This window comes from Salmo salar, chromosome ssa09 (genome assembly GCF_905237065.1).
Source record: "Salmo salar chromosome ssa09, Ssal_v3.1, whole genome shotgun sequence".
NCBI classification, from domain to species: domain Eukaryota; kingdom Metazoa; phylum Chordata; class Actinopteri; order Salmoniformes; family Salmonidae; genus Salmo; species Salmo salar.
The window spans coordinates 59926439-59941424 of NC_059450.1; the positions used below are offsets into that span (position 1 = coordinate 59926439).

A 14986-nucleotide genomic window follows, 5' to 3' on the forward strand; every position below is an offset into this window, starting at 1 on the left:
CAGAAATTCATAAATAAAAAAAATAAAAAAATAACATGAACAGGAAGTGAATGGAATAAGTTCCTGTGTCTTATCTGTTATCTGTGCAACACTGTACCCTGGAAGGAACTATGGGAACTGTGGGAAGGAAAGTGGCAGGAAAAAGGTGGGACCATTGTCCAAGCTTCCTGCTGGCCGGACCAACACCTCATTGTTTGGGCCAAAGATGTTGTTTTTTGGGAGTTAGACATGTGAACATCCTCTAACAACATCTGATGATAACTAAATTGATTAGCATCAGACCTGGGTTCAAATAATTGCAAACACTTTATCTGTGCTTATTTGAGCTTGCCTGGCTTAAAGAACCAATAGAATAGTCCCAATTCGGCAAACCCCACCCATCTAGCACTTCAGGCAGGCTAAAGCAAATGGCGAAAGTATTTGAAAGATTTTAAATAGTATTTGAACCCAGGTCTGATTGATTAGCACAATTGTTGGAAACAGAGCAAATCAAGTTTGATAGGCACTGTTTGATAGGAAAGTTTGATAGGCACTGTCTATAATGAAATAACTGTCACAATTGTCTGTGGTATTTGGCCATTTCAGGCCAGGTGAGATGTAGGATCTTAATTTGATCACTCTTTTCACTGAAAACCCACACTAACACACAGTACTGCACTTTTCATGTAGTCTACTTTTGGCCTAACCACCATTCAACCAACATTATGGACTAAATGTTAAAATCCTGTTGCTGCAGGATAATTATTCTGTGACAATATAGGTCAAATGAAGATGCAACACCTGTAGGTACTGTAGGACCTACCTGGAATTTTGTGTCTGTTTTATGCACTGCTTAAATCACGGAGTAAGTTTTCCACATACTGGTGATTCTCTTGCATGGCTGAGGATGAAGGGATCTAACTCTGATAAAAGGTGGAATGTCATTCCCAGATGGGGGCAGTGCAGTGTACAGTATCCTTAAGCAATGGACTGACAACAATCACTTAACATTCAGTTCCACATTGACTCATATCTCCACTCCTGGGCTCTTCATGTAGATCTGAGAAGTATAAGCAATATGGTAATAATCCCAATTTGCCCTATGATAGACTGGGAGGGGTGGATTTTTGCCTTAACGCTTATACAGTAGCCAATCCGATCAGATCTACACAAATGCCTAGGGGTTGGAAAAAGGGGGGCTAGGGACAAGGGGTTGATTTTGGAACAGGCCACCTGATTACATACAAAATAGACAGTCAGTCAGTCAACCAGAGGTCAGTCAATGAAAGAGTAAATTATCAGATTTCACCAAACTAAACACAATCCACCTCACGAGAGCTAAGGTTCGGGCACACTGGCTAAATCCAGGTGAATATTTTAACTTCCCATTACTGCTTTTCAACCTGAGCACATCAGATAATGCTGGCCGATATTAATCTACGTAGCACCCTCCATTAAAGTGCTATTGTTTCCCCCTTTCTCTCTCTTTCTCTCTCTCTCTCTCTGTCTCTCTCTCTCTCAGCTTCTCGCTCGCAGCGTTATGCTTTATCCCTCGCTCTCCTGCTGAATATTAACAATGTTTATGCTAATGTACTTACAGCGGCTGAGGTCGAGCAGGCCCCTCCTCTGAATGGTAATCCGACACCTCATTTGCATATCCGCTTAAGTGTCAGATTCCCCCACAACCCCTAAATCACAGCAGAGGGGTGTGCGTATGTTTATGTGAGTGTGTGTAGAGACTTCATATGGGGGTCGGTAGCCATAATCAACGCGGTCGAACCTCACGGTCCGTACGCATACGGTCACATAACAATCAAAATCTGTTTTAATTGGTAGGTCAGAAGAGGTTCGCTGAGTAAAATGAAAAGTAATAGGACAATGGAGTGCCGTGTGTTGAAAACATATGGCATGTCAAGTGATGTGGTTTAATCGTTAGTGAACTTACAGTCATCTTTCATAGTGTATTCCTAGTACAGTACAGTTTACAGTTAGTGGTTCAAGGTGATCATGATGAAGGTCATAAACAGAGTTTATGATTGTAAGATGATACAATAGAAATTGTAAGCTTACTATGGCTTGTTGATATTTATTCAAATCCAAGTATGTTTTATATGACTGAACGTGAAACGGATTACTGGGAAAATATCAGGGTTGAAAAACATCAATATTATAATGGCGATATACAGCATTAAACAGTTGGGCAGAATGTATTAATTAAGAGTCATAACTGCTGTACGATAAGGTGTAATGAGGATTGTCATTTAAAAAGGTGAACCTTCACAGGTTCATTTTTAATAGGCTAACATTTTCAGCAACACGCTTGAGAAACTGAACTTCACTTAAAATATAACTTCAGGTGATAAATAGTTTATATGACCTTCAACACATAGCATAACCCAATGTTTACTCCATCAATGACCTTAAAGTATGCATACAGTATCATCGATATTCATTCAGCAAAATGCCATCGTTTACCTAAAAACAACACAATAACTTCTACTTGTTTAAAACAGCTTCATAACCTAAAACAGATTAGGTTTAAAGACTCTATCATTCCGTATTGCTTCCGGGACACAAAGTAACACTGCAGCATATGCTGTTCTCTGGGCCAGACTATTCTCATCAGCTGGACAGGGCATGGACATTAGTGACTCATATTAGTTGACTTGCCTGCCAACAACAACTTAATGTAAAAACTAGACTTGAGCTGATTCCCAGCTCCCATGCTCAGTGTTTATTTTGCTGCTGTGTCTGGGGTTTGGTAACTCAACAACAAACATAAATACACATCCATAAACAAATGTAAATGCAGACCCATCAACATGGTTTTTGTCTGGTAGTGAAATATTTCATAATGTATTGCATCCCTAAATATTTATTTACCTTTTCTAAATATAAAAGGTAGTAGATAAAAAAGGCTGCCTGATATTTTCCTATACAAGCCAATATATAGTCCTAGTATTGAATAGTGGTTGGCATGATTCAACAGCCATACACTTACTAATCTAACTGACTGCTAGGAAAATGGCATAGCTGTGCTGAAAAGATAACCCGCCAAAAAATGAGCCCATCAAATGGGCCCCTATGGGCCCTGGTCAAAAGTATTGCACTATGAAGGAAATATGGCATCATTTAGGATGCATAACAAGTCCAACACAGCTATTCAGCTATTTTCATTTTATGGAGTCCAGGTTGCTCTTTTAAAAAAGTCACATTTTCTACTTCCTGTTTTGAAACAACATAGGATGATACAACATTGTTACTTACAGTACCAGTCAAAAGTTCGGACAAACCTACTCATTGCACGGTTTTTCTTTCTTTGTAATATTTTCTACATTGTAGAATAACCGTGAAGACATCAAAACTGTGAAACAACACATATGGAATCATGTAGTAACCAAAAGAGTGTTAAACAAATCAAAATATATTTCATATTTGAGATTCTTCAAAGTAGCCACCCTTTGCCTTGATAACAGCTTTGCACACTCTTGGCATTCTCTCAACTAGCTTCATGAGGTAGTCACCTGGAATGCATTTCAATTAACAGGTGTGCCTTGTTAAAAGTTAATTTGTAGAATTTATTTCCTTCTTAATCCGTTTGAACCAATCAGTTATGTTGTGACAAGGTAGGGTTGGTATACAGAAGATAGCCCTATTTGGTAAAAGACCACGTCCATAATACGCCAACAGCTCAAATAAGCAAAGAGAAACGACAATCCATCATTACTTAAAGACATGAAGGTCAGTCATTACGGAAAATTTCCAGAACGTTTTTTTCAAGTGCAGTCTCAAAACCCATCAAGCGCTATGATGAAACTGGCTTTCATGAGGACCGCCACAGGAAAGGAAGACCCAGAGTTACCTCTGCTGCAGAGGATAAGTTCATTCGAGTTATCAGCCTCAGAAATTGCATCCCAAATAATTGCTTCACAGAGTTCAAGTAACAGACACACCTCAACATCAATTGTTCAGAGGGGACTGCGTGAATCAGGCCTTCATGGTTGAATTTCTGCAAAGAAACCACTACTAAAGGACACCAATAATAAGAAGAGACTATCCTTTGGTCTGATGAGTCCAAATTTGTCATTTTTGGTGTAACTTCAATGGGTGGCAAATTCTAAAACAACAAAATGTCATAATTCAACTTTCTCAAACATACAAGTATTTACACCATTTTAAATATACACTTCTCCTTGATGTAACCACATTGTCCAATTTCAAAAAGGCTTTACAGCGAAAGCAAAACATTAGATTATCCTGTTAGGGCTAGGGGGCAGTATTTACACCGCCGGATAAAAAACGTACCCGATTTAATCTGGTTACCACTCCTACCCAGTAACTAGAATATGCATATACTTATTTAATATGGATAGAAAACACCCTAAAGTTTCTAAAACTGTTTGAATGGTGTCTGTGAGTATAACAGAACTCATTTGGCAGGCAAAAAACTGAGAAGGTTTCATGCAGGAAGTGGCCTGTCTGACAAGGTGTCGTTCTTCTTGTCTCTGTTTATTGAAGAGTGAGGATCTTAGCTGTCCCGTGACACTTCCTACGGCTGCCATAGGGTCTCAGAAGGCGGTAAAAAGCTGAATCGTGGCTTTGCAGGCTCTGGCTGAAAAAAAGTAGCGCGTTTGGGTAGTGGCTGGTTACAGTACTGTGTGACTCAGGCTCGTGCCCGCGTCGACCGAAAGCTTTGTTTACTTTCCTCTGTTTAGCTAAATGGACATTCCTGGTCGGAATATTAGCGCTTTTTTACGAGAAAAATGGCATAAAAATGGATTTTAAACAGCGGTTGACATGCTTCGAAGTACGGTAATGGAATATTTAGATTTTTTTTGTCACGAATTGCGCCATGCGCGCGACCCTGATTTACCATTTCAGATAGTGTCTGGGACGCACGAACAAAACGCCGCTATTCGGATATAACGATGGATTATTTTGGACCAAACCAACATTTGTTATTGAAGTAGCAGTCCTGGGAGTGCATTCTGATGAAGACAACAAAAGGTAATCAAACTTTTATAATAGTAAACCTGATATTGGTGAGTGCTAAACTTGCCGGGTGTCTAAATAGCTAGCCCGTGATGCCTGGGCTATGTACTTAGAATATTGCAAAATGTGCTTTCACCAAAAAGCTATTTTAAAATCGGACATATCGAGTGCATAGAGGAGTTCTGTATCTATAATTCTTAAAATAATTGTTATGCTTTTTGTGAACGTTTATCGTGAGTAATTTAGTAAATTGTTAGTGAATTCGCCGGAAGTTTGCGGGGGGTATGCTAGTTCTGAACGTCACATGCTAATGTAAAAAGCTGGTTTTTGATATAAATATGAACTTGATTGAACAAAACATGCATGTATTGTATAACATAATGTCCTAGGGTTGTCATCTGATGAAGATCATCAAAGGTTAGTGCTGCATTTAGCTGTCTTCTGGGTTTTTGTGACATTATATGCTAGCTTGAAAAATGGGTGTCTGATTATTTCTGGCTTGGTACTCTGCTGACATAATCTAATGTTTTGCTTTCGTTGTAAAGCCTTTTTGAAATCGGACAGTGTGGTTAGATTAACGAGAGTCTTGTCTTTAAATAGCTGTAAAATAGTCATATGTTTGAGAAGTTCATCTCAGCCTATGCTACCCTCCAGTCCCTAGACTTCCTGGCGCTGACGGAAACATGGATTACCACAGATAACACTGCTACTCCTACTGCTCTCTCTTCGTCTGCCCACGTGTTCTCGCATACCCCTAGAGCATCGAGCCAGCGGGGTGGTGGCACTGGAATCCTCATCTCTCCCAAGTGGACATTCTCGCTTTCTCCCCTGACCCATCTGTCTATCTCCTCATTTGAATTCCATGCTGTCAGGAAGCTCTTTGCTACCTTCTCCTCCCTCCTGAATCCTCCTCCCCCTCCCCCCCCCCTCCTCCCTCTCTGCGGATGACTTCGTCAACCATTTTGAAAAGAAGGTTGACGATATCCGATCCTCGTTTGCTAAGTCAAACGACACCGCTGGTCCTGCTCACACTGCCCTACCCTGTGCTTTGACCTCTTTCTCCCCTCTCTCTCCAGATGAAATCTCGCGTCTTGTGACGGCCGGCCGCCCAACAACCTGCCCACTTGACCCTATCCCCTCCTCTCTTCTCCAGACCATTTCCGGAGACCTTCTCCCCTTCCTCACCTCGCTCATCAACTCATCCTTGACCGCTGGCTACGTCCCTTCCGTCTTCAAGAGAGCGAGAGTTGGTACCCCTTCTGAAAAAACCTACACTCGATCCCTCCGATGTCAACAACTACAGACCAGTATCCCTTCTTTCTTTTCTCTCCAAAACTCTTGAACGTGCTGTCCTTGGCCAGCTCTCCTGCTATCTCTCTCAGAATGACCTTCTTGATCCTAATCAGTCAGGTTTCAAGACTGGGCATTCAACTGAGACTGCTCTTCTCTGTGTCACGGAGGCTCTCCGCACTGCTAAAGCTAACTCTCTCTCCTCTGCTCTCATCCTTCTAGACCTATCTGCTGCCTTTGATACTGTGAACCATCAGATCCTCCTCTCCACCCTCTCCGAGTTGGGCATCTCCGGCGTGGCCCACGCTTGGATTGCATCCTACCTGACAGGTCGCTCCTACCAGGTGGCGTGGCGAGAATCTGTCTCCGCACCATGCGCTCTCACCACTGGTGTCCCCCAGGGCTCTGTTCTAGGCCCTCTCCTATTCTCGCTATACACCAAGTCACTTGGCTCTGTCATATCCTCACATGGTCTCTCCTATCATTGCTATGCAGACGACACACAATTAATCTTCTCCTTTCCCCCTTCTGATAACCAGGCGGCGAATCGCATCTCTGCATGTCTGTCAGACATATCAGTGTGGATGACGGATCACCAGCTCAAGCTGAACCTCGGCAAGACGGAGCTGCTCTTCCTCCCGGGGAAGGACTGCCCCTTCCATGATCTCGCCATCACGGTTGACAACTCCCTTGTGTCCTCCTCCCAGAGTGCTAAGAACCTTGGCGTGATCCTGGACAACACCCTGTCGTTCTCCACTAACATCAAGGCGGTGACCCGATCCTGTAGGTTCATGCTCTACAACATTCGCAGAGTACGACCCTGCCTCACACAGGAAGCGGCGCAGGTCCTAATCCAGGCACTTGTCATCTCCCGTCTGGATTACTGCAACTCGCTGTTGGCTGGGCTCCCTGCCTGTGCCATTAAACCCCTACAACTCATCCAGAACGCCGCAGCCCGTCTGGTGTTCAACCTTCCCAAGTTCTCTCACGTCACCCCGCTCCTCCGCTCTCTCCACTGGCTTCCAGTTGAAGCTCGCATCCGCTACAAGACCATGGTGATTGCCTACGGAGCTGTGAAGGGAACGGCACCTCCATACCTTCAGGCTCTGATCAGGCCCTACACCCAAACAAGGGCACTGCGTTCATCCACCACTGGCCTGCTGGCCCCCCTACCTCTGAGGAAGCACAGTTCCCGCTCAGCCCAGTCAAAACTGTTCGCTGCTCTGGCACCCCAATGGTGGAACAAGCTCCCTCACGACGCCAGGACAGCGGAGTCAATCACCACCTTCCGGAGACACCTGAAACCCCACCTCTTTAAGGAATACCTAGGATAGGATAAAGTAATCCTTCTAACCCCCCCCCCTTAAAAGATTTAGATGCACTATTGTAAAGTGGTTGTTCCACTGGATATCATAAGGTGAATGCACCATTTTGTAAGTCGCTCTGGATAAGAGCGTCTGCTAAATGACTTAAATGTAAATGTAAATGTAAATGCAGCATTAACCTTTGATGATCTTCATCAGATGACACCCCTAGGACATTATGTTATACAATACATGCATGTTTTGTTCAATCAAGTTCATATTTATATCAAAAACCAGCTTTTTACATTAGCATGTGACGTTCAGAACTAGCATACCCCCCGCAAACTTCCGGTGAATTTACTAAATTACTCATGATAAACGTTCACAAAAAACATAACAATTATTTTAAGAATTATAGATACAGAACTCCTCTATGCACTCGCTATGTCCGATTTTAAAATAGCTTTTTGGTGAAAGCACATTTTGCAATATTCTCAGTAGATAACCCGGCATCACAGGGCTAGCTATTTAGACACCCAGCAAGTTTAGCACTCACCAAAGTCAGATTTATTATAAGAGAAATGTTATTACCTTTGCTGTTCTTCGTCAGAATGCACTCCCATGACTTCTACTTCAATAACAAATGTTGGTTTGGTCCCAAATAATCCATTGTTATATCCAAATAGCGGCGTTTTGTTCGTGCGTTCAAGACACTATCCGAATGGTAAAGAAGGGTGACGAGCACGATGCATTTCGTGACAAAGAAAATGCTAAATATTCCATTACCGTACTTCGAAGCATGTCAACCGCTGTTTAAAATCAATTTTTATGCCATTTTTCACGTAAAAAAGCGATAATATTCCGACTGGGAATCTGCGTTTAGGTAAAAAGACGAAAGAAAATAAAGCATGGGGTCGACTCGTGCACGCGCCTAAGCCCATTGTCCTCTGATCGGCCACTTACCAAAGGCAATAATGTGTTTCAGCCAGAGGCTGCCTCGATATCATTCAGCTTTTTCCCGGGTTCTGAGAGCCTATGGGAGCTGTAGGAAGTGTCACGTTACAGCAAAGATCCTCAGTCTTCAATAAAAAGAGCCAAGATGAACAAGAACTTGTCAGACAGGTCACTTCCTGTATGGAATCTCCTCAGGTTTTTGCCTGACATAGGAGTTCTGTTATACTCACAGACACCATTCAAACAGTTTTAGAAACTTTAGGGTGTTTTCTATCCAAAGCCAATAATTATATGCATATTCTAGTTTCTGGGCAGGAGTAATAATCAGATTAAATCGGGTACGTTTTTTATCCGGCCGTGAAAATACTGCCCCCTAGCCATAACAGGTTAAATTGGGTACGTTTTTCATCCGGCCGTGAAAATACTGCCCCCTAGCCCAGACAGGTTAAACCGCCGTGTCTTTGTGAGACGCAGAGTAGGTGAACGGATGATCTTCACATGTGTGAGATCATGGAGGAGGAGGTGTGATGGTGTGGGGGTGCTTTGCTGGCGACACTGTCAGTGATTTATTTAGAATTCAAGGCACACTTAACCAACATGGCTTCCACAGCATTGTGCAGCAATACGCCATCCCATTAGGTTTGCGCATAGCGGGACTATCATTTGTTTTTCAACAGGACAATGATACAACACACCTCCAGGCTATGTAAGGGCTATTTGACCAAGAAGGAGAGTGATGGAATGCTGCATCAGATGACCTGGCCTCCACGATCACCCAACCTCAACCCAATTGAGATGGTTTGGGATAAGTTGGACCGCAGAGTGAAGGAAAGGCAGCCAACAAGTGCTCAGCATATGTGGGAACTCCTTCAAGACTGTTGGAAAAGCATTCCTTATGAAGCTGGTTGAGAGAATGCCAAGAGTGTGCAAAGCTGTCATCAAGGCAAAGTGTGGCTACTATGAAGAATCTCAAATATTAATACATTTTGAACTGTTTAACACTTTTTTGGTTACTACATGATTCCATATGTGTTATTTCATAGTTTTGATGTCTTCACTATTATTCTATAAGGTGGAAAATAGTACAAATAAAGAACAACCCTTGAATGAATAGGTGGGTTCAAACCTTTGACTGGTATTGTATTTTGCATATGGATATTCTGGTGATCCTGCATTGTATAGTCCTGTTTCTGCTGGTATTTACCTGATATTTACTCAGAAATGTATGGTTAAAGGCAGTGCTTTCTGTTACTTATTTCTACATAGTATCGACTGGTACCATTTTTAACAAATACCAGGGAAATAACTGAATTAAAACAGAATTACCAATATAATTGTTATCTTCGCTGCAGTTCAATGATAGGGTCAATTGAACAGACTTTGGGACAACATCAAGTCAGCCAGGCACCAGTTGAATAATCAAAGGATTCACTGTGCTATTTGTTGTTGTGGATATTGTGGAGGACTCTTCCAAAGGCAGGATACCAAACACTAACAAGACTTGGGCTACGTTCCAAATGGCACCCTAGTTCTGACACAGTGCACTACTTTTGACCAGGGCACACAGACCTCTGGTCAAAAATAGTGCACTATAGGGTATAGGGTACCATTTGGGATGCAAACTTGGTGTCTGCAATGTTTTTCTCAGACTACATAGCCAATAATAGTTTGAGGTAGACTGAAGCCACCGTTTTCCACACGCTTCCATTACAGCCGGATGTCATTTACAACATGCATAGAATTTTCCGTTTTGATAGCCATGCGCTTTATGTATAATTAATTACAATATCATTTCTGTAGGCCAATGGAGCATCTGGATGAGAACCAAACATGGAAAGGTTCCGTATTGAATCTCCATCAGATATAAGTTACCATTGCCAATATTTACAACGTTAACAATGCCCAGGTAACAATAGTGAAGATTCAATCTGTTTACATGGCTCATTCTATATAAAAAAATGACATTCAAGTCCAAATAATACTGAGATGAATATCATGAATAAAGTCCTTTAGTTTTCATAAACAACCAAAACATTTTCTGCCTCTTTTTTTTGGTGGCGGTTGAGAGATTCAAAATAATAATTCCATTGTAAAAATGAATGAAAACAAAATGCTATTTACCACCAGCATGGCTGGAAGGATGGCTATAATGGCAGTAAATTGGTGGAGTGTATGGTCGGTTGCTGGGAGTTGTTGCCGGCATGGTATCTGCGGTACAGGAGTGGAAGTCCACAAGGGTTTGGACTACTCCTGTTGAATAATGAATGAACGTTGTGCCATTGCATCTCTGCAACATTGCCTTGGCCTTGTACTGTACTGTACTAACTTAAAATCTACTGTACAGTACAGTAGAGTACTGTATTGTACTGATGTATACTTTACTCTACTTTATTGTACTCTACTATACTGAACTATGCTGACCCAATTTGTGAAACAGACGTGAATGATCGGTTCCGATTTGGACGGACCAGATTTCAATGTCCATGGACGTCTGGTGTAAAAGGAAAGAGAGGGGGCTCATGGGTAGGTGTCAGTAAGAGCCGGGAGAGTTACATTAACTGGAGAGAGAAAGAAGGAGGGGGGGGGGTGCGAGAGAGGGAGGGGTTTCCAATTCTGTTTTCACACTCTTGCTATGACCACAACGTGACAGAAAGAGAAAGAACACAGTTATGAGCAGAACATAACAGTATGCCAGTGGAAAGGAGGACCAATTGTGGTTTGCGAAGACTATGTACTCCCATTGTAGCCAGTTCAGTTGCAGTCATTCTGTTACAGGTTTTTAGGTCATTCTGTTACCGATTTGGTAACAGAATTATGTATTCAATCGCTTAATAAATCATAAACCAACTGTTATCAGTAAGAACACTATAACTACATTCATTGGTAGGTCTACCTTTGCTTGTTACTTCTGTGAACTTTCATTATCCTCCCTCCTCATGAGGGAGAGAAATTAGAAAATACAGTATCTTAAAGACGTGGGTTTTTGATAACAGAATAACAAGACACTAAGCAATATTACAAAAAGGCAAATCATTTCTGCCAAACTAAATATAAATGTTGATATTAGTGGGCAGGGGTCTTCAACATTATCGTGTTTTGATGTATTTCTAATACCTTTTAAGACTTTTTCTGCTAGATGTTTTCTAAGAGCAATCTGTTTTCATATGTTTGATGAAAAATCTAAGCCTTCGATTATTCAAACATTTTTAGGATGGAAAATGGTTGAAAAATGTATATATGCCTACATTCCTCAAAAGCGTTAATTTGATACGAAATTTGATGTGCTCCTATGAACTTCACATGTTGGTGCTTATGGGGCTTTTTAAATGGTTATGCCCTATATTATTTTGGGGGGGATTACTGTGCCATAACCAAAAATACACCTCACAGAAGTTCAGCTTAAATGGTATTTTAAAACAGCGCTGTTTACTGTGATTGTTCATAATCATTGGCAAACATCCCATGTATGATTTTTTTAAACCAATTAATAAAATTGATCAAAACAACTATCTCTAAATACATGTATGTAACCATCAATATGTATCAATCTGTCATGTTCAATACTTGAGAATGCAATAGACTGACCCAATCAGAAATCCAAGGTCACACACCGGATAGTCAAGTTACATCCTTCTTACATGTTTTGAAACACTGTTCTTTTTCCTGAATGCACTTAAATTGATTTTTGACAGATAAAGACAACTGACTTACCTGACAAACTAAAATAACAAACTTTTGTTGTTACTAATGATTTATAATTGTTTGTGTTATAGGCTGGTATTTCAAACAAAGTATCTTACAATGGCAATGAAACCAAAACTTACTGAACTGAACACATTTCCTTGCTCAGTCATGTTTTACATGATCGCAAATCCAAACAATTACTCTTACTTCTTGAAAATATATCTATTTTTGTCAAATGTTCTGTCCTTCATTCATGTAATTTAGGAGGAAAAACAACTCCACTTAATATAGGCTATGACATATTGTACTTGGAAGGTTAGGCACATGTTCAACATGAACACATCTGTACTTACAAATGTAACCACTTTCCAGGTTAAACCACTGGGCCGACGCAAACACACATACATTTCTCCCTGAAAACAAACATCCTAACACCTTCAAATAACGGGGCAGCCTCGTTCTTTGCCTGGACCCTGTGCCGTTTCATAGGTCCTATACTGTGCAGAACTCACCTCAGTACGAGATTGTAGTCGTTTGTTCATCTCGTAGATCCTATACTCGGGTTGGACCATGTAGGGCGAGTGCCTTCTGTAGAAGGGTCCGAATGGGGAGGAATAGAACGGGTCGTGGGGAGGGTTCGACATGTTGAGTTCTTGCCGCGGTTACAAGCTGCAGAGCGCAATATCAACATCCACGCAACGCACATGGAGTGCGACGCTCTTAAACGACGCCGTGGAACCAGCCGCTATACAAGGCTGAGCTGCTCTGCACGTCGGGCTGACTAGTTCGCTGCTATAGCGGGGAGGTGACGGTGGGGAGGGGGGTAAGGGAAGGGGGTCTGTAAGGCAGGGTAGGAGGGAGGGAGGGAGCGAATGTTCATTGGACGGGTTTGAGGGCTGCATGGTTCCAGTATAAGGGTCGCTACCTGCTTCTGTCATTGTTTTGGAGTCGACCCAAGTTGTATTCAGCAGTTTTTGTTTTAGGGACTTTTCTTTGTTACCAGTATTTCAAGCCCTTATTATTAAGCCATGTCTGATTTAGAGCAGTTCATTTGATAATTGCACACTACACATCCAACAAATTCACCTCACTGACAATGTAACCCGAAGAGTTGTTAAACCTAAACTGCAAATACATATCTCGACTAAGTAGGCAAATATGATGACTGAATAATCCACAATAGATGGAATATGTGCAAAACAAAAACGCATCTTACGTGTAACTGTGGATGACACACCGACGGCCTAGTAATGCGACAGCAGTACAACAGACCAAATAAGCAACTGCTTCTGTATCTAAAAAAACGGCCAGTTTGATATGCAGACCTGTGTCATGACGTTTTATTGATTCCATTGCTATCAATAATACTCAACCTGTACAGATTTTCAACAAACCCATAAGAATAACTTGACTATACTTATTCGAATGGTCTATCGTGACTTCTGTCGAGTCAGCCAAAATGTCAACGTCATAAATAACAATGATGATCTGTTGATTGTTCCTCATCCAGACTATGAAGCCCATGTCCCTCTTGAATACTCGACTCATTATGATCAAGTATACAGCAGCCTTAACAGCAGTCTGTAGGGTAGCACCATGGTGTAGCTGGAGAACAGCTAGTCTCCATCCTCCTCTGGGTACATTGATTTCAATACAAAACCTAGGAGGCTCATGGTTCTCACCCCCTTCCATAGACTTACACAGTAATTATGGCAACTTTCGGAGGATGCCCTCCAACCTATCAGAACTCTTGCAGCATTAACTGACATTTTGTTCACCCAATCAAAGGATCAGAGAATTAATCTAGTACTGAAAGCATAAGCTACAGCTAGCTAGCACTGCAGTGCATAAAATGTAGTGAGTAGTAGACTCAAAGAGAGAGAAAGACAATAGCTGAACAGTTTTGAACAAATACATTTATTCAAAAATGAAGCTCTGTACTGGCCGCCACTGTGCTCTACCATTCTGTACTGTGCTGTTCAAACTTGTGAAACATAGACGTCTATGATTGGTTCAAATTTGGTCCGGCCAGGGGGGACTAACCAAATTTCAACTACTTTTCAACATCCATGGATGTCCGGTGTCGGTCAGTAAATGAAAAGAGGGTAGGTGGTAGTTGTCATGGTAGGTGTCAGTAAGACCTGGGAGAGGGAGAGAGAGCGAGAGAGTGGCAGAGAGAGAGAGGGAGAGGGAGGGGTTGTCCAGACTATTTTCACAGTCTTGCTTTGACCACCAGATGACAGAAAGAAAACAGTTATCAGCTGAACATAACAGTATGCCAGTGGAAGGAAGGACAGTAGCAGGTGACCCAATTGTGGTTTGTGACTAAGTATGATTTCCCATTGTAATTCATTTGCAGTAATTCCACTACAGATTTGGTAACAGAATTACAAGTTTTAATCAGTTAATAATTCATAAACAAACTTGATATCAGTACAAACACTATAACTAATTGGTAGGTCTAACTTGACTTATTACTTCTGTGAACTTTCATTATCCTCCCTCCTCATGAGGAAGAGACATTAGAAAATATCTGAAAGATATGTGGGTTTTTGGTAACGGAATTACAAGGTACAAGGCAATGTTTCCTACAGAACTTACAGAAGGCAAATAATTGACAGAAAACGAAATACAAAAGTGTTTTTATTGGTTGGCAGGGGGTCTTTATTTAAACAGTGTTGTGTTTTTAAGTATTTCTAATACCTTTTAAGACTTTTTCGGGTAGATGTTGTCTAAGACTCCTTTTCCATATTTTTGACCAGAAATCAAAGCCTTTGCTTATT

At 41.5% G+C, this 14986-nt stretch overlaps 1 protein-coding gene across 6 annotated transcripts in view; it reads right to left on the reverse strand.

Annotated features, from left to right (window-relative positions):
• The window catches only part of LOC106611552 (LIM domain-binding protein 2), an 84846-nt gene extending 71835 nt beyond the window's left edge, over positions 1–13011 (reverse strand). For 4 of the 6 annotated variants that reach the window (XM_014211875.2, XM_014211872.2, XM_045723861.1 and 1 more), the window contains exon 1: positions 12716–13010. In XM_014211875.2, coding sequence (XP_014067350.1) covers positions 12716–12847 — 132 coding nt within the window. In that variant the 5' untranslated portion in view covers positions 12848–13010. Of the gene's footprint in view, positions 1–12715 lie in introns of all 6 variants that reach the window. The other 2 variants (XM_014211874.2, XM_014211871.2) reach the window with 1 other exon arrangement.
• Positions 13012–14986: the final 1975 nt, after the last annotated feature.